This window comes from Micrasema longulum, unplaced genomic scaffold (genome assembly GCF_059751315.1).
Source record: "Micrasema longulum isolate JH-2025_06_02 unplaced genomic scaffold, ASM5975131v1 h1tg000853l, whole genome shotgun sequence".
In the NCBI taxonomy this organism is placed as follows: domain Eukaryota; kingdom Metazoa; phylum Arthropoda; class Insecta; order Trichoptera; family Brachycentridae; genus Micrasema; species Micrasema longulum.
The window spans coordinates 188,605-212,468 of NW_028278045.1; the positions used below are offsets into that span (position 1 = coordinate 188,605).

The following is a 23,864-nucleotide window of genomic DNA, read 5'->3' on the forward strand; positions in this document are numbered from 1 at the left end:
TTAATATTTCCCATCCACCCCGCCAAGAATCGAATCAAACTATTTAATTTATTGTTAAAAATATACCTCTATTTCATTAACATTTCTTTGCCCATTAAAAAAAACAGTTTTATTTTCATATTTTAGGAATAAAGACAATATGTTAAATCTGGCATCAAAGGTTCGAAAATGCAAAAATATTAGGAAAACAAGAAATAAAGTTTTTTAAAAACACCTCTTTATCTAATAATTAAAGCTACGAAAGTAATTTAATGTAACTTTAAATTTTATTAAATTTAATATTTTTGAATTTTAACATTATTAGCATAGAATTAAGACTAGTCCAGGAACCGCATACGCACATGAAACAGAAGGCAACTAAACTACTCATAAAAGAGTAGGTTTACTGAAAGTTACAATGAACTTCCATCAAGAATTTTCAATAATAAACTTAAGAGTAGGTTTACGTTTTGACCCATTAGTTTCTTTGTAGACGTCACTCAGTACGCAACTCCTGATATGAATTCAACTACGCCGTGTTGTGTTCTTTTAAAGTGTAGAAATACTGCTAGGATGTAAAAGAAACAGGATGGTATCACATTTCATGTGTAATTAGCAAGTGAATGTGTAAGTAGAAAATGCATTACTTAAAAATTTAATTATTTTTCTATCTGTCAGATTTTCGAAGATACAAAATGAACATTTCGTTAGTGTTGCAAGGGTAATAATTTTATTTTACCCTACTTTGCTCATCTAATGAGAGAACTAATGAAAATTGGATCTCGGATTAAACAACTCTATTGTTGACATTTGACCGACAGTATCTTTAAAACGTCAAATATTATTAATTATTTAACATCAGATAAAAATATCCGTTTTGTGTAAAAAAAAAATTGTTTTATATTTTGAGTTCATTAATTCAATAACTCTTATTAAACGACCCTTTACTTATCTACTCTGTTGTGTCAATCAATCTTTCTGCGTGCACAATAAAATTTTAGAGAAATTTACAGATTGCTTTTTTTACCTCACATTTGTGTTATAATTATATTTTTCCCCATCGTGCAACATTACGCGGCGACATCACGAATGCGCGCGGTAAAAGTGAGGCATAGTGGGAGAATCATTAGACACAGTCCGATGTATTCAAATATGATTCTACGCTCTTTCTGGACTGTTCTTAATTCTATGATTATTAGGTAATTATTTTCCGCTTTTGACAGAACACGTTCAAATGACTTTTTGTTAAAAAAAATATCGAACAATCTTACCCTGGAAACGATTTTTAAAATAAATTATAAAGGCATTAAACTATAATACACTAGTCACAGAGTGATACAAATGTTTGAACTCACTTTTATACTCCGATTATCGGTATGTAGCAGATTGATGTTTTTTGTTGTTATTTCTTGATAAAACTCCATAGTTAATGATTATGATAAAATTATAAATAAACTTATCAATGAAACATCTTGATTTAGTTTTACTTTTTATTATTTTGACCAACGAGCGCTTTTGCCAAAGTAGGCATCTTATTTTATTCATTTTAATAGTTATCTTCATTCCATAAACAATGTATTATCTAAGTATGTATCTTAAAATATTTCGTCATTTATCTATGGGTATGTAAACTTCCCTGTCAAAAATCAAGTATTGTGCTAACTTTATCTGTTAAAATGTGTATTTTCCACTCTGTTGTATTTCGCCATGTGTTCATTTGCCACCTTTTAAATAATAAAAGATTAATCCCAATTGGTCCATAACCTTTTGCCAGAATCGTGGAAAGACGGGAGTGTTGTCAAGTTACGGAAGGTGTTGACCTCGCACTTTCATGACATTGGTCGTGGGGAGTCAGAAAAGTTGATGCATGCCACGGATTGCAGAATCTTACTGGATGTCAAAAATAAAATAAAAAAAATAAGGAATAATTAAAAAATATATATTTATAGATGACAACCACGAAGTTTCGCATAAATAAATTGTCTATGTTTTTATGAATGTATGTAAGTGTATGCGCATGGGTGTATGTACGTGTTTGTGTATGTACATGTGTATATATGTGTATATAGATATATATATATATATATGTGTATATATATGTGTATGTCTGTATGTATATGAATCAAAATGTTTGCAAAATGCTCTATATAAATTTGTTTACTATTATAATATATTAAAATGTAATTGCCTAGCTTGGAACGGGGTATGTACCCTTGTTAGCTGGGCAAAGTGAACATGGAATTGTATTTTGATAAAGAGTGTGAATAAATAAATAAATACATTGCGGTCCAAAAACTCCCAAAAATGAACTGTTTAACAAACTAGTTTATTCTATTTATGTTTCTGTCCCCTGTTAAAATACTTATTTGATCTTATCTCCAAAATATGTTAAGAATAGTATAAAAACTGTAAATTCTGTAAACAATTCACCAGTCTTGAAGATGCCTACTTAGGCGAAACCGCGCGTTGGTTAAAATAATAAAAAGTAAAACTAAAGGAAGAAGTTTCATTGAAACGTTTATTTATAATTTTATCTTAATCATGTAGCAGATTGCTTACATCGAGCAGTCAGTGTAGGGTTAACTAGTTTTAAAGATTTTGTAGATAATTAACAGGCGTAATTACGAGGTTATGCTATTTATAATAAAACAGTATGGTTAAAAATGGACTGTTTTTAGAAAAACGGGACCATCGAGAACGCCAAGTTTAAAGTCTTACGTGGAATTAAGAATATAATGGATGTTGGGAAGGTGTTGGAGTTCAATGGAGAGACTTCTCAGTCAGTATGGGGTGGTCCGGAATGTAACGACTTTGGAGGAACCGACTCTACTGTGTTCCCTCCGTTTCTCACAGAAAAGGACGAACTGCTTTCCTTCACTCCTGATATCTGCAGGTAAATAAAAAAAAATCTCGCACGCATTAATTTATTGAATGAAATAATTTATTGTATCCCCTTTTTCTTTTCTTCTTTATACCACTATATTCAAATTATATTTTTTGATGCCTCGCTCTATTTTGTATATCGTTTAGTTTTTAGTGCTGCAGAGCAGCGTTTATTTTATAATTAAAAAATACAAAAAAAAAATCGTTACCCACTAAGTCTAAAGACTTTTCGGTGGGACACATTTTTTTTAATGACAGGTTTATATTACATTTATTTTATTTATATTTTACAAATTTATTTATAAACATGCACTATAAAGTATCTAGAAGAATTTTTTTTTTTCATTTGAAGATCGTTCATGTTAATGATGGTTTGTGGGAGATCATTGAACAATCTTGGAACAACGCAATTTAATGTTCGCTCTCCGAAGTAATTTGTAATTCGGGGAACAAACAGGGAGCCCTCAGTTTTTAATCTAGTGTTGTGAGTGTGGGAAACTCTTTTTTTATATTCCGGATCAACAAAGTGATCTACAATCAATTTGTAGTCACAAAGTTGTTTTACCGGAAGGACATTACAGAATTTAAAATGTACGCCTTCGCCCATATGTTTCGCCTCACGGATTATGCTATCCGGTACAATCCCCCTCAACAATCTCACCTGAATATCATAAATTTTACCCAGATGAGACTGGAAGCTGAGACCCCAGACACGCACTCCGTAAGATATAATGTATTCAATGAGTTTAAACCCCTATGTTGAGGAGTGGACGAGGTGTGAAGAATACCTCATCCTAGGACGAGGAAAATTTAGTAAGTGTACTGTAGTAAAATGACGCAGGCACAGCTCGCTTGTGGAAATATTAGTAAAACACTTCACTCATTGATATCAGATTTTGTATTGATAATAAAATGTTTGTTCCGGCACTAACACATAGAATTATTTTTACATGGAGTTCGCTAATAAACGGAAAGGACGGATAGTTAGGTATAGATTAGATTGACCCCTTGGTCCAAAAAACCAATTTTGTTCTTTTATTGATTTGCTTTTTGTTTTTTATTTATTTATCAATATATTAACATAAATGATACATGTTTTTTTTTATTTTAATACAAATTTACTTTTATACGGCGATTAGGAGTTAAAGAGACTGCACTTAAACTACATGCTAGAACTGAGTGACTGCGTTGAGCTGGACTGACTGACTGACTGAACTGTTGGGCTGACTGACTGGCGTTGCCACACCCTGATTCATGGTAGACGATGTGAATTTACTGCAGAATGGTGCTCCCGATTTCATGTGCAATACTACTTGAGTTGCATTGTATGTTATATTCACGATATAATAAATACCGTTATATTAGATTATATAAAATTACGACATTGCTTTCTTCGGCCATCACACTATTACAGGTGAAACGTTTTAGCACCTGTGTGTCATCGATTATGGACTATAGGCCCTACAAAACAAATTATTTTGTTTAAACTTTAATTTATACTTTATATAAGTACCATATGAAATAAAGTTATGATAATTATATTTTTGTACTATTGACGTAAATGATATTATTATTTTTATATTCGTTATTTTAGGTATGATTTATATTCTATTCCTTTTATAAGTTATTCATGTTTTTTTTTAATTTTAATTGCTACTTTTTAAAATTAAATTGTAATTTTTTAAATTATTTTATAAGATATTATTATAACGAAAATACTTTTTTCAATATTATTTCTTGTATTTGGATTATTTTTTTTTAAGTAATATTTTGTCTTATAAAATTATTAATTATTTTAATTTACTAAATGTTTTGTTGTTGTTTTATTATTATGGCTTAACACGGGCACAGCCTAAAAAGCTATTATATGTATTTATTCATTTAATTTAAAATGAATAAATAAATAAAATTAAACGTTGTGACCATATATATTTCCACACAGCGATGTGAAATTAATAGAATGTAGGTAATCACACGATAATTTTACTTTTTATCGACCCTTATGTATGGGGGTGAAGTATGGAATTGGAAAAACAAAAAGTAGGCTGAATGCTGTCGAAATATGATCTATCAGGCGAATGCGTTGTAAAATTATGTATGCTAGGTTCATAAACATTATCGACAAATTCAAGGAAGGAGTGCTGTATAAATAAATACAGAGTGACATGGCGTTCCGTTCTCTCTGCCAACCCCCTTGGGTAATGAATAAAATTATACGAATAAAACTAATGTGATTGTAAGTTTTCTTTCTTTCCTTGCAGGTCTTTGGGAGCTCGGTACGAGGGCAAATCCGAATACGCCGGGATCCCCGCCAACCGTTACGTGGCGGACCTCGGGGACCTGGCCAATCAGCCCAAGTGGCACTGCTTCTGCGACTCCCCCTCCACCTGCCCTCCCAAGGGGCTCATGGACGTCTCCAAGTGCCTCCACGCGCCCCTGATGGTCTCCATGCCGCACTTCCTGGAAGCGGACGAGGCTATCCAAAGCGGCGTGAAGGGTCTACACCCCAAGAAAGAGGACCACGGAATCGTCATAGATTTTGAACCAGTAATACAATATACTTTTTTTAAATATATTTTTACAGTAGCTGTCAACACTGATCACTGGCCGATTTCTTTTAAAACAAAAAATGAATAATGCCAAAAACGGCCACTGCAAACGCCACATGTCCCATGAGATACATAATATGTCAACGGTATCCTGTCAAAGAGAAATAGTCCTTCGGAAATATTGTACGAAATACTAGTTTCCAAATAAAGAATCTTCAAATAGTACTTGTAATCTGCAAGCTTCTTTTAGCACTAAAAAAGGCTGACTTGGGTTAAAAACGTAAAATATTGTGTACTTTTTTGAATGGAGTAATAACCAGAGGTAATCGGCTAGTTTCATCGTTCACTGAGAACAAAGCTAAGCCCGCTTCATAGATTTTTTCGTAGGAAGATATAAATGGTGGTGGTGATTTATATTATTTATATATCTTTATATATATAATTCCTCTGTACGTGTGATGTCACCGAAATCCTCCTAAACGGCTTAACCGATTTACGTGCGGTTTTCAGAGAAATATAGATCTTCGCGCTGTGCGTGTTCGTAGATATTAAAATCTTTAATCCAATATGTAAAAAATAAGTAAGGAACATAAATGTTTTATTCATCGATATACCAGGGCTGGAATGCATTTACAGACAAAATGGAATGATGTTGTTTTTTTGTGTTTAAAAAAGTTTGTTTTTAAATGTTTACAAACAGCATTTGTTTTTTGTGGATCTCAATGCAAGCCAACGTTTGGGCAGGACAACGTCTGTCGGGTCCGCTAGTTTACTATAAAACATTATTATCGAAAGTCAAATATAATGGTAAGCTGTGCATAATCGCTTATTTTGACGATTCACCCCTGCTGTACTGATATATAAAACTATTACACTCACGATTTTAGTTCCATGTTGATCTCATGGATTCCTTCCCCTTGTTATACTACCGGCGCAGCGTCAACGAAATCTCGCGTGCTTGCGTAGCCTCGCCATTTTGAATTCTGATTTTCAACTTCAATCCGTTGACAAGTTCCACGTGTAAATTCACTTAACGTGTTAAAAAAACAGACATGGCACCTACTTCTTTTAATACCATGGTACAGTGCTCAAAATTAAATTCACATATTTCACGCGTCACTCAAATATTTCAAAGAATTGTTTAAACATCCACATGCCTTTAATTCTTAGATCTGTTGAGTTTTGTGGAATTGTTTGATCCTTTCTGGGCCATGACCAAGATATTTGTGTTGTTTCGCGTATTTAAAAATAATATTTTTAAATCTAAAAATGGCAGGCCAACCTTTCCTCATCATTCCCTTTCCGCATTCCGTACATAAACCGTAGCGTATCTTGATCATTTTTGTTACATGAAGGTAAGATGTTCAGTCTAACGCTTCATATTTTGCTGTGAAAACACCCTTTTATATATCTCATATCAAACATACCGGGAATCGAACCCGAGACCTCTTGCGTGGTATGCAAACGCGCTGATCATTACATCACGAGGCCGACGGTTCACACCCCCATAGAAAATATGTCTGACACTAAAAAAGTCAATAACGTTGGTATTAACGTAACAATTACTTAGTATTTATAAAAGTGCTTTATTTGCACATTGGCGCAGATAAGTTATTAGTAAATCATTCTCAAAATATGATGGAAATTGAATGAATAGAGGAAATCTTAAATCTGCGCGTTTATACCTACTGTTTATTTGTAGAAATTAATTTTGCATATACGGATGTAAACAAGAGAGTAACTATCGCTACCCGGGAATAACCACTACTCAAACAACTAATTATAATGGAGCAGTTAAACGCACACCCACGCTGCTTTTGGTAACCTCACATTTATTCGCCAAAACAAAAGCATGAGGTATTTCAAATTCTTTCACTTCGGCCATGTAGTTTTAAATGTTTACAGAAAAAAATAATGGCATAATAGTTTAGGTGCCACTATTATATTTTGAATTTAAAAAAAGTAGTAGAACACTGACAATTCTCTTTCGAGTCCACAAATCCACAAGTGCAGATTATTCAGAATAGAGCGATCAGAAATGTGTTTCACCTACCGAATGATACTCATGTAAGGGACATTTATTTTGAAACAAAAATCATGCCTTTTAGCATGCTTTCCTATTTCGAGATAACCGACACTATCATTAATACTACTCTCGACTCAATGCACAGTAACATAAAGCCAGCTTTCATTAGATACATCCATCAGTACAGTACTCGATCAAAAAATAATATTTATATTGGATCTGTGAAGTCTCCGAAGTTTGGTACTAGATCTTTACAATACATAGGTTTCAATGAATTTAATAAATTGCCACAAAAATTTAAAGTACCAATTTCAAAATTTAGAAACAGGACGTGCGAATTGAAGAATTATTTTTTCCAGAAGTACTTTGAATAAATAATGTTAGTTTATCGAGAATGCGCATTTTGAACATTTAACTTTTAATATTTTACCGTTTTTGCTTGTATATGTAATTTTTAACACTATTGAAATGTTATTTGTGTTTTTTTATACTTTTTTTAGCTTGTATACGTAATTTTAATACGTTTTTGATAAAAAAATTAACCTGTATTGTGTGTGCGCATATTTTGTTACTTAAAAAAATATATTTTGTACTAGTTCAGTTTGTATATATACATACATGTAATTTTTAAAACTTTTTAAATTTTTTAAATTTTCTCTCCCAGATTGCATAATGTAAACATCATTTTGAATTTATTTCCATGCCTAGTATTATGTTTATTTTGTTATTTTTAAGTATTTTTCATACCCTTTTTAATTTGTAGTATATCATAATTTTATTTTTTCTGCTTTTGTAAGTAATATTATAGTTTAAAACATTAAAACGTCTTTAAATAAATTTGTTATCCGTATGTCCCTAGATGAGTTTTTTTTTAAAAAACTCCTTAAAGGTGATTTCACGTTGCAGTATTGTCCCTGGACTGGCACCTGCAGCGTAAGACTAATTACCTTACCTTCATGTAATAGATGCGCTGTGTTTGATGTACCAACACACCATTAGGTGTGGATTTGGTAATGCTTGCTGGTGCTCAAGAGGTATTTCCGTTTTTTGTTGATTAATTGAAACATTTTACCTTTCAGTTATCAGGAACCCCTTTGATGGCCAAGAAGAGACTTCAGTTCAATATAAACCTGCCTAAGATAGACAAGCTGGATCTTTTCAAGAACTTGACAAATATACTTACTCCAATATTTTGGATTGAAGAGGTGATATACATTTTAAATTTAATTACTGTACTCCAAAAAGCGTCAGAAAATTCAATAACAAAAAAATACTCTTGGATAAGCATGTAAAGTCTTCAGGGTAAAACTGTGTCTGGTAAACCCTGAAAATGGCTCCTGCGATGGTTACAAATCCAACACACACGGTATCACCCAAAAATAAACAAATTGATAACAATGACCGTGAAAACCTTCGCACCTTGTTTGAGTATGTCGAAATGCTTGCAGACTGGCTGAAATTGTTTTCAGGCGTTGCATAGTAGTTAAATTGGTTCAGCCGGATGAATCTCACTCACATGATAAAGGTTTCAGCTCTTTTATTTATTTATACTTATTTATTTATACTTTTACATTGCTTGTATTCTTTTTTGATACAGAATAATGTTCCCTCACTGGAGTGTTCCGTGCCGAGGGAAACATTTTGCAATATGTGAAATATGTCTTAAATTAGTTGTTTAACAAATTTAACATAATAATAACAACGGCGGCCTCCTTGGTGTAGTGGTCAAGACGTTTGACTCACACACGAAAGGTTCTGGGTTCGATTCCCGATGAGAACACAAGAATTAAAATGTGATTTTTCTTAAGCCTGGGTGTTCTGTGATGTAATTCGCCACTGTAATTGGGCCTCCTGGCCTGTTGTGGTGCAAAAATAAATCAATTAAAAAAAACCCAATTAATCTAATTAACCTAATTATCATTAACATTATAAACAATATAAATTTAAATAATCATTAAAAACATAACCAATTTATATTGACCAAATTTCATAAACAATACACACATTTTGCCTCATCATCATCATCATCAGCCGTCTCTTGTGCAATGTTGAACATAGGCCTCCCCCTTTAGTCTCCATATTTCCCTATCCTGAGCCAACCGCATCCAACCACTTCCTGCAACTTGTCTTATGTCATCAGACCACCTTGTCTGAGGCCTGCTGACACTTCTTCTACCCGTTCTGGGTCGCCATTCCAGGACTTTTTTGGTCCATCTAGAGTCTGTGATTCTGGCTATATGACCAGCCCAGCTCCATTTCTGGTTGGCAGCCCTATGTGCCATTTGCCATTCTGCACATTTTGCCTATTTGGCTTGATCTACTCATCGATCCTTGCGCAACCCACTTCCACTATCTCATTTATATGTTCGTGCTTTCCAGGGTCTGGCGCTGAATAAAACCTTCATTAAGATGCTGAATAACCAGCTTTTCATCCCCATGCGTGCTGTCGGAGTTTTAAAATGGCTGTCCGTTAGTTTTGGGACTATGGGTCTTATTATATCCGGACTCATCCACAACAGGAGAAGAATAATTAACTTCGCAGTGACCCCAACACCGATAAATAATAATAAGCCAACCGATCAGAGACTAGAGGCGAACAACGCGCCTACAAATGGTCAGGCCCTTGTCGGGCTCGCTTCGCCACCTGTCAAATTGGAAAGTAATCAAGTAATTGGATCTGACAGATTTTAATCATTGAAATCAATTTATTTGACATTCTACAGGCGAATCGAAAAGCATGATATTTCGACCGAATGAAAAGTATAGTACAAGCGGTAATTTTAAGATTTAATTACGTGATGTTTGTCAATATTTTTGTAATCTCCTCCGGAAATTTGGGAAAAAAATAATTAAATTTTCAAGCAGGTGCCTATCCAGAACTTTTTTATTTTTATCAAATAATAATCGACGCCGTTCAGTCAAAAGTCACTAACCCAAAAACACCATTTTCAGAAAGCAATTTGAATGTTTGCAGACCGAGAAAAAAATATTTTTGTATTTTAGGTATTTAATGAATACAACATATTTTTTTCACGTCGTTTTAATATATTCAATTGATATTTTTTTTACATATACATACAAACATACATTCGTTTTATATACAGAAAACATATGGAATTTTTTTTTTTATGTGATACTCAAATATCAACTATTTAAATTTTCGGAAAACTTCCTCAAATGCGGTTGCTCTGATGTGCATGCCAAAATCATGTTGTTTTTTACATGCTCGTTAATTGACATGTTTCTGTATTTGTTTTTTATTATTTTTTATTAGGAGAAAGCCTGTTTACATAAATAGGTTGACTCAAAAGACAATTAGTGCAATTAGTCAAAAATTACAACATAAACTTTGCGATTCTATATTAAGTATTCTTCTGTCCATCTTTTTGTTTGCGGGAGCCTAAAATATAGGTCACGAGTTACCAGGCACCCGCGAACTACTGGTTGGACACCACTGCTATAGACCACGTGAACAAAAAAAATTGTAAATGGAAGAAGACATTACAAATAATTATAAAACTGTTGTGGTTGAAAGTACGTTTTGTATAAAGTAATACTTAAAAAGTGTTTTTTTTGTTTTATGTTTAATTTTACAAATACCCAAACACAAATTAAATGTTGTTTTTAGGAGGAAAATTGTCATACTTAAAAAAATATAGTAATTCACCTAAACTCTCATCTCATCAAATTATATCTGCATTTGGTGATTTATGCTTGTTAAGGTTTTATTGAAAATGACATCACTGTTTCTCACCAACAACAAATAATTTAGAATTACGCAACTTTTTCATAACTTTGTGACGTTGCTGACTTTTGCCACTTAAATATCGTAATTTTACTTTTTGATACGAATATTTAGTTCAAAACTAACTTTTTTTAGGGTAAGTGGCTTTTGCTTGAACGACGAAAAAATCATAATTTATCGATGTCCAATTTGAATTTACATGAATGCATAAATTTAAAATATTTATGTTTAAAATATATTTTTCAAATACGATGTATTCATTAAAAAGTAAAAAAATAATTTAATTTCAAATCCGTTATATTGTCGTTAAATGAGACAGTAAAAATATGTCAGTTAAACAGATAGACTTAAGAAATTTAATTTAAAAAGTAAGTGTTATTCTAATCAAGGCGTGTGTTAAAAGCTTTTATATCGATAACAATTTACGAAAAAGCTTTGTACTTGTGTGATTTACTTTAAAATAATATTTCTTCAATCGTAAATACATTCATTGTGCAGGAAAAATGGAAATCCAGATGGTATTATTATTTGTGTTGTACCTGCATTGCGAAAAGTAACAAAACTTATAACAAAAAAAAAAAAAACAAATACAAAAAAGTGGTTCATTTGGAGCCTTCCAATCCTATGTAATTATTTTTATTTTGACATGGAATTAATTGTGTTCAGTTTAAATCTACTAATTGATGGATTGAGTTTTCCTACTTACATTTCTTGGTGGAACTGCATTTTTATTATTGTAATTTAATCTACTATTTTCAATTATGTATCTATGTTGATATTAATATTAATAATGCGTTTCACTTTGTTTGATAGTTAAATATTAATCTATAGCCATAAAAAAGACTTTTGATTAATTTATGAATTCGTTGAAAGTAAAATATACCCACTTAGTAATTACGATAACATTAAGTGCGTGCTACAAAAATGAACGCCTAATGAGGTTTTACTAATTCATAATTTGTCTCATTAAAAGTTTTAACATTTTTAGTGGCTAATTCATTTTTCATGTGTCTATAAATTTCTTTGACGTTTATTATTTCTTCGATTACGATATGCACTTACCTACGATCGTCGATTACGAACTGATTTTTTAATTAAATTCATTTTACTATGTCATTAAGAAATGTATTTACCAAGACATTAAATCCATTGTGTAATATGATATGAAAACTTAATCAATCGATTTTATTTTCTGAGTTTTTTTTGTTACCTGAAATAACTCGATATTTTAAAATTAATTTTCAGTAAATTTCTCCATGTCAGGACGGATAAAGAATACAGTTCTGCGTGCAAAATAGAACCATATAAATCTGGTTGTGGTCCTGTGGCTAGCTACTAGTATAGCTGACCCACGGATCAAAGGTCCGAGGTACTGACTGCTGTTTCTGACCCGATGGCTAGTCAGAATAAAATCCTGAACACGGGAAATCAAAAGCAGATGAGTTCACCTCATAGTGCGGGGTCGTCCGCCTACCATGGTTGAGGTTCCGATATCGTTTCCTGGCAATTTTGATAAGACAAAATTTTTCTTCTAAAAGTAGTTAAACACTGCAATACTTCTTTTCTCTGGACTAGATTCTGAAGCGTATTACTAATCACTTTACCTTCATTAAACAGATAATCAAGATACGCTACATTAAGTGTGCTTTCAGGTACATCATCATACTTTATGCACCATTAGGTATAAAGATGATGATGATGCTATATCGAAAATCCAGTTCCATAGAGGGATAACAAAAAAAAAAGTTTTAAGTAACAGTATTCATTGTATTAAAAACATCCCTCTTCAATTCTACAAGGGTAGTCGGAACTTTTAAACTATTTGTTTTCTCTTGTTAGACAGATAATTTTGCATGGAAATAAAAAAACTAAGCAGTCTCTCATTCCCATAACTAACTAAAATAATTTGCATAAAAACTTTAATCCATAAACAAGAAACCATTGTGCAAACTTCATTTAAGATTATATAAATGATTACTTGTTGTAATTCAATTTCATCATCATCATTCCCTTTCCACACCTAATAGTGCATAGGGCACTACATTGGTACACCAATCGTAGCGTATCTTGATCATTTTTGTTACATGAAGGTAATATGACCAGCCTTACGCCTCAGGTACCAGTCCAGGGACTATGCAATATTCTAGTGTCAAACACCCTTTTAAACAAATATTTCACATCAACCGTGTCGGGAATCGAACCCGACACCTCTTGCATGGCAAGCAAACGCGCTGACCACCACCACCACGGGGTCATTTAATTTAGACCTGTCATAACTTGGTCAGGCATTACTTAAAACTAGTTTTCTCTGTATGGAACTGAGCTATCGATTATATAACTAATTAATATTTTTAAAACAAATAAAAAGTACAATTAGGTGCGAAGGTTTTCACAGTCTCCGTTTTTAATATGTTTCTTTTTTGGGTGATACCGTGTGTGTTGGATTTGTTCCGACATTTCGGCTACAATTGCAGGAGCCATCTTTAGGGTAAACGAGTGTTGTGTAGAAAAAAGTATGTGTTTAAGTACTAGTAATTTGTTCCGTGTCGCAGGCCCATTTCTATTCATTCTTGAACCAATGGAAATGTCTCTACTGCCGACTGCGACACGGTCCAATTACTAGTACTTAAACACATATTTTTTTCGACAAAACTCTCAGTTTTTCCTGAAGATGGCTCCTGCAATGGTCGCCGAAACGTTGGAACAAATCCAACATACACGGTATCACGCAAAAAAGAAACGTATTGTTAGCATAGTATTATTCTTCTCTGCGGCTTTCTGTAACAAAGATTTATAAACATAATAATGGCAGTAATCATCAGAGCTCTTTGTGCAGGAAAACCCTTCTCTGAAGAGGATTCAGATGCATTTTTAATGAGGTTTAAATAAGCTCAAGACATTACTGAGACCTGAGTAGATCTATTGTGACGGGTCCCCGTAAGTTAGTTCTCGTCTTTTAAGCTTAGGTCTTTAAAGCGTCTGACTTTTTTAAATGGGAGATTCATTATTTTTTAATATACAAGGTTTATATTTCAAAAAGCGGAATATTCCGCTATTATATTACATTATTTCAGCTAAACTGTTGGAATCAGGAAAGATATTCTAATGTTGGCCAATCAGGTACTTCTCAGCATTTGCTCATGTGGAGAGGAAACCACTTAAACTCTTCAGGAGAAGCCGGCCTGATGACAGTTGTCGACCGGCCTTCCGTTCCACTAGAAGAGTGTTTGGCATTTTGTTCCCTACTTTGGACTGCTGACTGGAGGGCGAGTATTCTCATATTGCCAAATCAGCATACTTGTATATTGTAGTTGGATATTTTATATAGCCCCGTTTTTTGTGAAAATTACCGTTTGGGCGCGGGGTACAGTAAATACCCCAACCCGTCTTGCAGCTACAGAGCGCGTGAACGTTTTGGATTCTAGTTCCTCGTTTCCGAATATGATCGATTTAGGATTTAGATTACAGCACCAGCTAAAGAGCAATGATTTGGGGTTATCCAGAGCTATTTTTAAATATAAATAGTAACTTTAATTCATCATCATCATTCCCTTTCTGCACCTAATGGTGTATAGGGCACTGCTTTGGTACACCAATTGCAGCAATCTTGATCATTTTTGTAACATAAAGGTAAGATGATCAGTCTTACGGTTCAGGTGCCTGTTCAGGGACTATGAAATATTCTAGCGTAAAAACACCTTTTTAACTAAAAATTCAACTCAACCACGTCAGGAATCAAACCCAAGACCTCTTGTATTGTAGACAAACGCACTGACCAATGCACCACGAGGCCGACTGTTTTACATGACTTTTTAAAAAACTTTAAACGTTTTGAAATTGTTTAGTTTTTAAACAGTATGGACGCCTTACCAGACTTTTCTTGACTTTTCTTCATGTAACGTATCCCCGTATTTTTTCCCTGGATTATGGCGCTGGAGCAAATTTTTTTTTGCACATTATATATTTTTACCATTGGCGTCTCGCTTTAGTATGGTTTTTTTGATGAATTATTATTTTTTTATAGGAGCTAGGATCATACAAAACTTCTTTAAAGCTCACAGTTTCATCTGCCGTCTTCGGACGTAAAACAAATATTATAACTATTTTTGTAAAACAAATATAACAACTACTTTTGAAAACCAAGGCACCGACACAGAAAATTTAATTCTAATAATATTTCTTAAAAAAAAACAACATTTTAGTTTTGGGGTGTGGAAAACAGTCCAGCGAAACGTCGATTTTGTCGATTTAACTTATGTGTAATCAGTTCCACGTACAATTCTCTTCTTCGAACAGTATCGGAAATGCATTTGCGAGAAAGTGACTGAAAAACAATGTTTCAATACATATTTATGAAAATTTTCAGCCACGCCTATTCTTTTAATTCCGCTAATTAGATATGAATATTGGAAATAAATGAGCAAGCTTGTAACTATTATAAATTAGTTTTTTGAAAATAATGCTTTATTATTTTTATTGACTTTGAAAAATGAACTATAAAATATTTGTCATGTGTTTTTGTCAAAAACCTAATAGTGTTTTTGACAGCTACCTGTTTTTTCATTTGACGTAGGTAAACAAGCATGTCATACATATTTGATCAAATTAATCATTCAGTTTGTTATATTCTTTACTCTGGTTCTAAACAATAATGGAATTGATAGTATTACTGAATCGTAAGTTTTGTGCATAGAAGAAAGAAAACAAAAAATTTCTGATGTTGAATTAATACAAAATATATTATTCTCAAATGACAGTTACCTTTCAATGACAAGTAAAGAGCAAAAATATTTTTCGAATACCATTTATACATACATGGAACATAATATTTTTTAATAAAAGGCGATATTTTGGTTTGATAATTATTATATTTGATTATGCTTGGTTGCAAATCACTAAATATTATTATTTACATTATTAATATAATCTGGTAGGTGCCTTAAGCTTAATTGTGTTTAAGAATACTTTTGTGTTTACAACGATTACCTAAATTTTAATTTTATATCAGAAAATGTATGATGTACACATGATTAAAAAAAAAAGTATGTATAATTAATGTTACTAGTGGCATTCTGGGTTGTTATATTTCTACCTGTATTTATTGAGTACTTCATTATCTGAAATAAATGAACTTTTTTATTAAAAAATAAATAGATTTATGTAAAAACTTAAGAAGACTCAATCCATTATCATTAAAACAATTATAAACTTGGTGTATAGTTTAAACGTAATTGTTTAAAATACTTCAATTTCAATAACAAAATTAGTATATTCTCGTTCATTTTCGTAGGTAACATTTAAATGTCTTTTCCATCGAGTTATAATAGTCCAGAAACCGCGTACGCACATCAGAATGAAGCCGAAAAACTACTCACACTGAGAAGTTTTATGTTTTAGCTTTTAGTTACTCTGTAAATGTAGCTTAGTACGCAAATGCCGATTTAAATTCAACTAAGCCGTATTGTGTCGTTTTTAAGTGTCAATAAACTGCTAGAATTAAAAATGAATAGCGTGGGATCACATTTCATGTGTAAGTAGCGGTTTCAAAAATAATGTAATTTAAGAATTCAATTATTTTCCCGATAAAACAAGGCGGACATTTTGTTAATATTGCCAGGCTAGTCGAATTTTTTACCCTGCTTTCTATGATAAATCATAGTTTAATATTAAACTTTATTAATTTTGCTTTGTTACCAAATGATTATTTAATATTTTTTTGACGTTTGCCTAGTAAAAGAACCTGTTTTTTTAGTCCAGTCAGAAAAATATGTTAAGTAGTAAAACATAACAACAAAACACAAAGTGTTTTTTTTGTTTTGATATTATATTGTTCACGGGTTGGCAACATTACGCTGCCACCCCGCTTTGGGAGGGAGGAAGCATTTGACAATTTTGGGTCCAGTACGATGTATGCAAACTTGATTCTAAGCGCTTTCTGGTATATTATAATTCTAAGGTCTTTCCATTGTTATTACGGCCCCAGAATGCAACGAGTGATAAATGATTTAATTATAATTAATATTCTTACATTAATTGATGTAGATAGAACCGTTTTTGTGATGTTATTTGAAAAATCTACCCTTTGATGCGTCGCTGTGTATCAAAGGCGTATCTTAACACTTTTTCAGTTATAGAGCACACCTTTAATTAATCATTAATCCCCATTTATGGTGTAAAATTTTTCAATGTGTAATATTATGATTAAATGTTTTAGTAAAATTGTGAAATAAATTACTTTATTAAACAACGAAAAAATCAGTATGTTTATCTTGCATCATCTTAATCCCCCCGATTATAATTAACTAATTCATTTTTATGCAATTACAAAGTACATTTTATTATTTCATTAAGTTAGATAGATTATTTTAGTGATGCATTAGAAAACGTACCTAGTTACTGGGTTTTTATAATTCTTGGTAACAAACGTAACAACTTTTAACTCATTTATTATAACTTAGCAAAATATCGGTTTAATTTAAAAATTAGTTTTATTTATTCTAAATTAGTTTTCTATAAAATGGTAAATAATTTAAATTAATGTAATGATATCAACATGAATCCATTATTTACAGTAAAACATTTTTTTAATCACAGAAGGTGGATTGGTTGTTTTTATTGTACATTTTGTATGAGTAAATATTTAAAAAAATATTATTTGACTTTAAAAAATATACGGAAAGGAATTAATACCACTTAGGTTTTTTTGCAAAAAAAATTTAAATATCAATCAAACACATTTATCGTCGTTTTACAATTGAAGTAATTAATCATCAGCATAATTAATAATTTCAAGATGGAAAATTGGCTCGCGTTTGCTAATTAAAAGTTTTCTTAGTAAAAAATCTGCATAGAGAATCTTAATTGAGTTTCCTCAATAATCATCGTTGCGTCATGAAAATGTTTGAAAAATATTTTCTTAAGAAAAATTTTTGCTTTTGAAAAGTTTGCACTGAAAAGCGATGATTTACAAAGCGCACTTACGTATTAAATTTATGATTATATAAATTAATAATAGTTCTCGTCAGTTCGTTGCAGGTACGTGCATAATATGAAATAAAACTCTCTTTAAACCCTATTAAACTTCTTACACAATACAGCCGATAATGAGCTCTAGCCAATTATCGTAAACTCACTATAACTTTCAATTCTTCATACATTATCTACAAATTACCTTGGCTTAATGACTATTCACGATTAACTAATACCCATAAAGTCTCGCGAACACGGGTATTATTTGGGACTCTGAGAATCAATCGCCTTTGACCTTTTTTGGTATCGTGTAATGGTCCAAAATGTATCTGAACCCACTTTTCAAAAGCCACGCGACCAATGAAAGCAAAAACAAAAAGGCAAATACTAAAATTGTAATTGTGTCTAAAGAATAATATCGGATGAAACTCATGTCTTTTGAAGGAGATAAAAGATGGCTCGCTCCTTTGTGTCTTATTACGTACTCCGTCCAATAGATAGCTCTTTCCAATGGAGTTTCCTTCTGGTCCTTTAGGAGGAACTGTCTTCTTTTTACTTCTTCTTTGTACTTCGGGTCGTGGATGACTTTGTTGATGGCTTTGAAGAGGTTGTCTGACGTGAGTCCTTCCAAGTCCAGCTTTAGGGCGTACCCATCTAGTTCCGCTTTGGCGGCGTTAGATTCGTGGTCGCAGAAGACAGGCATGGTGACGACTGGAACTCCGTGATATACTGTTTCGAACATGCTGAGTAAACCACCGTGGGTGACAAACGCTCGTATCTTTCTGTGCCCTGAAAACAAAAAAATTGAACGTAAATGATCGATCAAATCAAAATCAACACATCTTTTTATATATATATATATATAATTCCTCTGTACGTGTGATGTCACCGAACTCCTCCTAAGCGGCTTAATGGATTTACGTGCGATTTTCAGAGAAACGTAGATCTTTTTGCTGCGCGTGTTCGTAAATATTGAAATCTTCAATCGAATATGTAAAACAGAAGTTAGGAGCATAAATGTTTTATTCGACGATCTACCAATGTTACATTCGAAGTAAATGCATATTGTACAAAAAAATGGAAGAATGTTGGTTTTGTGTGCATATTTTTTTTGTTTTTGAATGTTTACAAATAGCGATTTGTTTTTGTCGATCTCAATCAGATTATTTTCTTAAATTCCTTATAATTTTTACCCATTTATTTCTTTTTTCTGGATTTTTGGTAATACTAAAATAATATTAACTGACATTCAATACATTTTTAAAAATCGTATTCTTACATAAGAGCAGCCCTGTTGGTGAGAAGAGCGGAGTTTGATATTGGCAAAAAGAATTCCATATTTAAAAAATTTTTTTTTTATGTTTTGAAATTCAACCGTAAACAAGTACCTAGGTACCTACTTGAATTCAATATTTGAATATTAATAATTCACCACACGTACGGAAAAATTATGTATACGGCTGGTGAAAGTTTATTTTTTTTTATTTTGCTTTTGAACCAGCTCATAGTAGGCAAGCCAACGTTTGGGCAGGACAACGTCTGTCACGTCCGCTTGTACTTTATATACTACCAAGAAATTAAAACGTGATTTCTTCTAAAATGGCGGCCTTCGTGGTGTACCTAATAGCTAAGACGCTTGATTCACGCAGGGGAGGTACCGATTTCGATTCCCGGTGAGAACACCGACATTAAAATGCGATTTTTCTCAAGGCCAGGTATTCTGTGCAATTTACCACTGTAATTGTACAAAATGGTCTGTTGTGGTGTAAAAAATAATTACAGTTTACCGTTAGGAAGCCAGTTAAACAACAGTACAGATGATAATATTGTGTACACATAAATGTTACGTAAATACAGGAGAAAAAATCTATTTACAACTATAATTTTTTATTTATTTACCATACAAAAAAAATCATTTTTATTGGTGTGTGTCGATTTCATCTTCAGGTAAGAACCCTTATTGAGCGAAAATGAATAACATAAAGCAAAATTAAAATATGATATTTGTTTCTGACAATATATTAACTTTTGAAACTACAATAACAAATAATAAATACATGTGTACATTGACTAATTAATATATAGACATGCCGTATAGAGTAAAATATTTTTAAAAATAGTGACACGAAAACGTACCCATAATTACTAAGTTTGTTTATTTACACCAGGGCTGCATTCAACTTATTATAACAACAAGGACTTATTTTTGGCACATAAAAAAGTTTATATATGAACTCTTGTGTGGCTGTGATGTCACACTAGTCGACATAGGATACAAGACTTGATATATCTCTCTTATTTTCAAAAATAATGAAGTTGTATTTTTGTAATTTTCAAATCGACATTTTCACACCGGATTTGGTAAGTAAAATTTGTGTAACTATGCTGAATATCAAAACAAAAACTATATTTCTTTGCTACGCGAAGAGTAAATGCCCGCTAATTCAACAGCACATCTGTATAAGAGAGAACGTGAAGATAGAACTCATAACAAGAAAGAAAGAGACGCTGTTCTGTGGCGGGTGTTGGGTAAAACAGATTCAGTCTTGAGTCGGTTGATGACAGTGATGAGGGACGCACGCGCGTAATATGAGAGGCGTATTTATGATTTTTAATTTATTTTGCTACAACAGGGATAAATTATATGTTAATTTGCATAAATTATAAAAAAGAATTTAACAAACAGTATGGCTCGATGTTTTTTTTTCTTTCAAATGTCTGAACTTTAGAATATTCTGTCTTTTGCTTGTGGTAACACGATGTTGCATCAACGCGCGCAAAAAAAATATTTACTTCAGTATTTTAAGAGTTAACGTTAACAATCAACTTTCGTTTTTCCCAATCAGATTATTTCCTTAAATTTTTATAATTTCGGCCCATATATTTTTTCACTGGATTAAAATTGTATGGAAAAATAGTATAAAATTGCAATTAAGTTATATAAACTGGATTAAAATTGAATATATTTTTTATTAGAATATTATATTCACTATTTGATGAGGTTTTTTGATCATATACAAATATATCCCAAGGGAGGACCTTTAGGGAAACTTAAGATGGAAAAATATAGGAAAAGTAAGTGGTTTCATTTGTTTTTTCTTTCGAAAACAGTTCGTTTATGAAATACTTTTTATGAGGCCACAGTACTTTGTTTTGCCCATTGATTAAAGCAGCAGCCTGTATATACAGGGAAAACTTATGTCTAGCAAAGTACCTTCGCCTACGTCTATACAAGTATATGTCACTATAAAAAAACTTTTGATGTAAACTTAGGATGTAAAAAAAATACAAATAGTAGGTAATTAAATGTATAAATTTGATTGTCTGAGTCCAGGCGGATAAAAAATACAGTTCTGTACGTGAAATAGAACCAGAATTCTAGACCAATCAGTTCAGTGCCGAAAATCGGCGCACAAACGTTGATTTTCAAGAATTAGCCGGTCGTAAGTAAAATTTCAAAAGTGACGTTAAAAATACCAAAAAAATCCTACAGTCGAAAAAATGTCAGTAAAAAAAAATTACCATCCCCACTCAGGACCTTTCACCGTGCGCGTGCACTTAGTTGAAACTTGGTCGTCTCGCAAAGTGCAGGTCGTTATTGTTCTCAGCGCTCCGTGTAAACGTTTAAACAAAGATACATTTTGTGATGTTCACCTAACTTTTTAAAATTATTGTAATGAATTCAAATAATTCAGATAATATGTCTTGATACTTTTACACGATTTTTATTTTTATTTTATATAATTTGTAGAACTTCATAAAATGGTTGTTTTGTAATGAATTTTTAATTTTAATTTTCATGTTTATAATACATTCATCGCATAATGTTTGTTATTGTGCTGTATACTTCATAAATTAGGCTGAATAATAACATAAAATTTGAGTGCAGATAGCTGCGGATGGCCAAGTAATAGGTTTTTTTAAGGATGACATTAAAAAAAACAACATTTGTTTAAAATTTAATAAACTGCGATGTTTTTATTATTTTAGGTACCTCGTACCTCGAGTAAAAAAACAGTGAGCCGTCAATATCTTTACGTCGAAATACAACAGCAAAATTTGCCTAATTTTGATGGAAAAAGTAAACACATATATGAAAAATCACATATTGTCAAGTAACGGTGATACATCAGATAATTTACGCACTTAAAAACAAAGATTTGCGTACTTTAAAACACCAATAAAAGAAAAATGGTCTGAACCCCATAGAAAAGAAACATTATTTCTCAAAACCAATGAAGCTGGTTACAAGGAATAATTAAAAATGCCTTATTACCAATAGGACAGTTGTCGGCAGAGGCAGAAAAAGCCCGTAATAAGCGCTTTCGGCTATGTGAAAACTACACAAAAATGTTCTCGAGGGAGGAATGTAACCTTGAAATATACGGTCGACTACTGTTGAGTTTAGACTGATTATTATTAAGAAGCATGAAACAAATAAAAAAAAATTAAACCAAGATCATTTTGCCCTGAAACAATCAATATGTTTCTACCAGCTGACCCAAATATCGAATTTAATATTTCAGACACGGATCAAAAATTATCTATTAATGAATAATCGAATCTAAAATACGTATTTGCATTACAATTATTAGTTTGTGCCAAAAATGTTTTTTTGTTTGTGAAATTTGTCATTAAAAATCAATTCTGTGTTTTTTAAGTTCACGTGTTTTTTTTTCTTTTTTGTGGAAAAATATTCTAATTTTACAAAGGGCAATACTTTACACAAAATTCAGTCAAAATCAAAACAAAGTCAAAATGCACTGTAAAATAATTTCGACCGCCTAAATCATGTAAATTAACGTATGTGCGGCGTTTATTAATATATTCTGCGAATTTGTCAATCTGTACAACGCATTTGATAGAGTTGACAGAGAGAAATTGTGGAAGGTTTTATATGAGTATGGAGTGAATGGTAACCTGACAAGGGCTATTGCGTCCTATACAAGGACAGCACAGCATGTGTGAAGGCGAATGGGTCATTCACATCGTGGTTTAACATTACTTAAGGAGTCAGACAGGGATGTGTAATGTCACCATGGTTGTTAAACATATACGATATATCGATCACTGTATGAGGGAACTTAAAAATTTAAGCATGGGAGCAAAAATGAGTGGTATAACTGTTAACTGTCTTCTGTATGCTGATGATGTCGTGCTTCTTACTAGCAGCAAAGAAGACCTGCAATTATTGGTACCAAAAGTCTACGATATGCATCGATATACATACGCAAGAAAAGCGATTTGCTTGTGAATGTTGATAAATCGGAAGTGATGGTTTTTGAAAGGGATGAAAATATAATTTAATGTGAGGTCAGTGAGAACGGAGATATTCTGAATCGGGTAAAAAAAAATGTGTATCTGGGAAGTATGTTTACTAGGGATGGAAAGACTGAGAGGGATATTGAAAGGAGGGTGAGTACCGGTAATAGGGTGAACGGTGCACTGAAATCTACTTTGGCAAACAAATGTTTGTCGCAGGAGGCAAAACTAGCAGTTCACAATGGAATTCTAGTGCCAACTCTAATGTATGGGAGCAAAGTATGGAATTGGAAAAATAATTATGAAAGTAGGTTAAATGCTGTTGAAATGCGATTCCTCAGGTGAATGTGTGATAGGTGCACAAATGTCGAGATCAGTGAACTGTGTAAGGCTGAGACATGCATTATCGACAGAATCAAGAAAGGGGTGCTGCGTTGGTTTGGACATGTAG

The 23,864-nt window shown here is 32.4% G+C and overlaps 2 protein-coding genes across 2 annotated transcripts in view; one reads left to right on the forward strand and one right to left on the reverse strand.

Annotated features, from left to right (window-relative positions):
- LOC148278620 (sensory neuron membrane protein 1-like) overlaps nucleotides 1-10,128 on the forward strand; it is a 42,960-nt gene extending 32,832 nt beyond the window's left edge. Inside the window, exons 5-8 of the mRNA XM_088231137.1 lie at nucleotides 2,658-2,872; nucleotides 5,124-5,409; nucleotides 8,517-8,642; nucleotides 9,817-10,128. Of these exons, the coding sequence (XP_088087263.1) occupies nucleotides 2,658-2,872; nucleotides 5,124-5,409; nucleotides 8,517-8,642; nucleotides 9,817-10,128 (939 nt within the window). The remainder of the gene's footprint in view (nucleotides 1-2,657; nucleotides 2,873-5,123; nucleotides 5,410-8,516; nucleotides 8,643-9,816) is intronic.
- Nucleotides 10,129-18,297: 8,169 nt separating this feature from the next.
- Ugt50B3 (UDP-glycosyltransferase family 50 member B3) overlaps nucleotides 18,298-23,864 on the reverse strand; it is a 40,235-nt gene continuing 34,668 nt past the window's right edge. Inside the window, exon 5 of the mRNA XM_088231136.1 lies at nucleotides 18,298-18,940. Within this exon, the coding sequence (XP_088087262.1) occupies nucleotides 18,432-18,940 (509 nt within the window). The 3' untranslated portion in view covers nucleotides 18,298-18,431. The remainder of the gene's footprint in view (nucleotides 18,941-23,864) is intronic.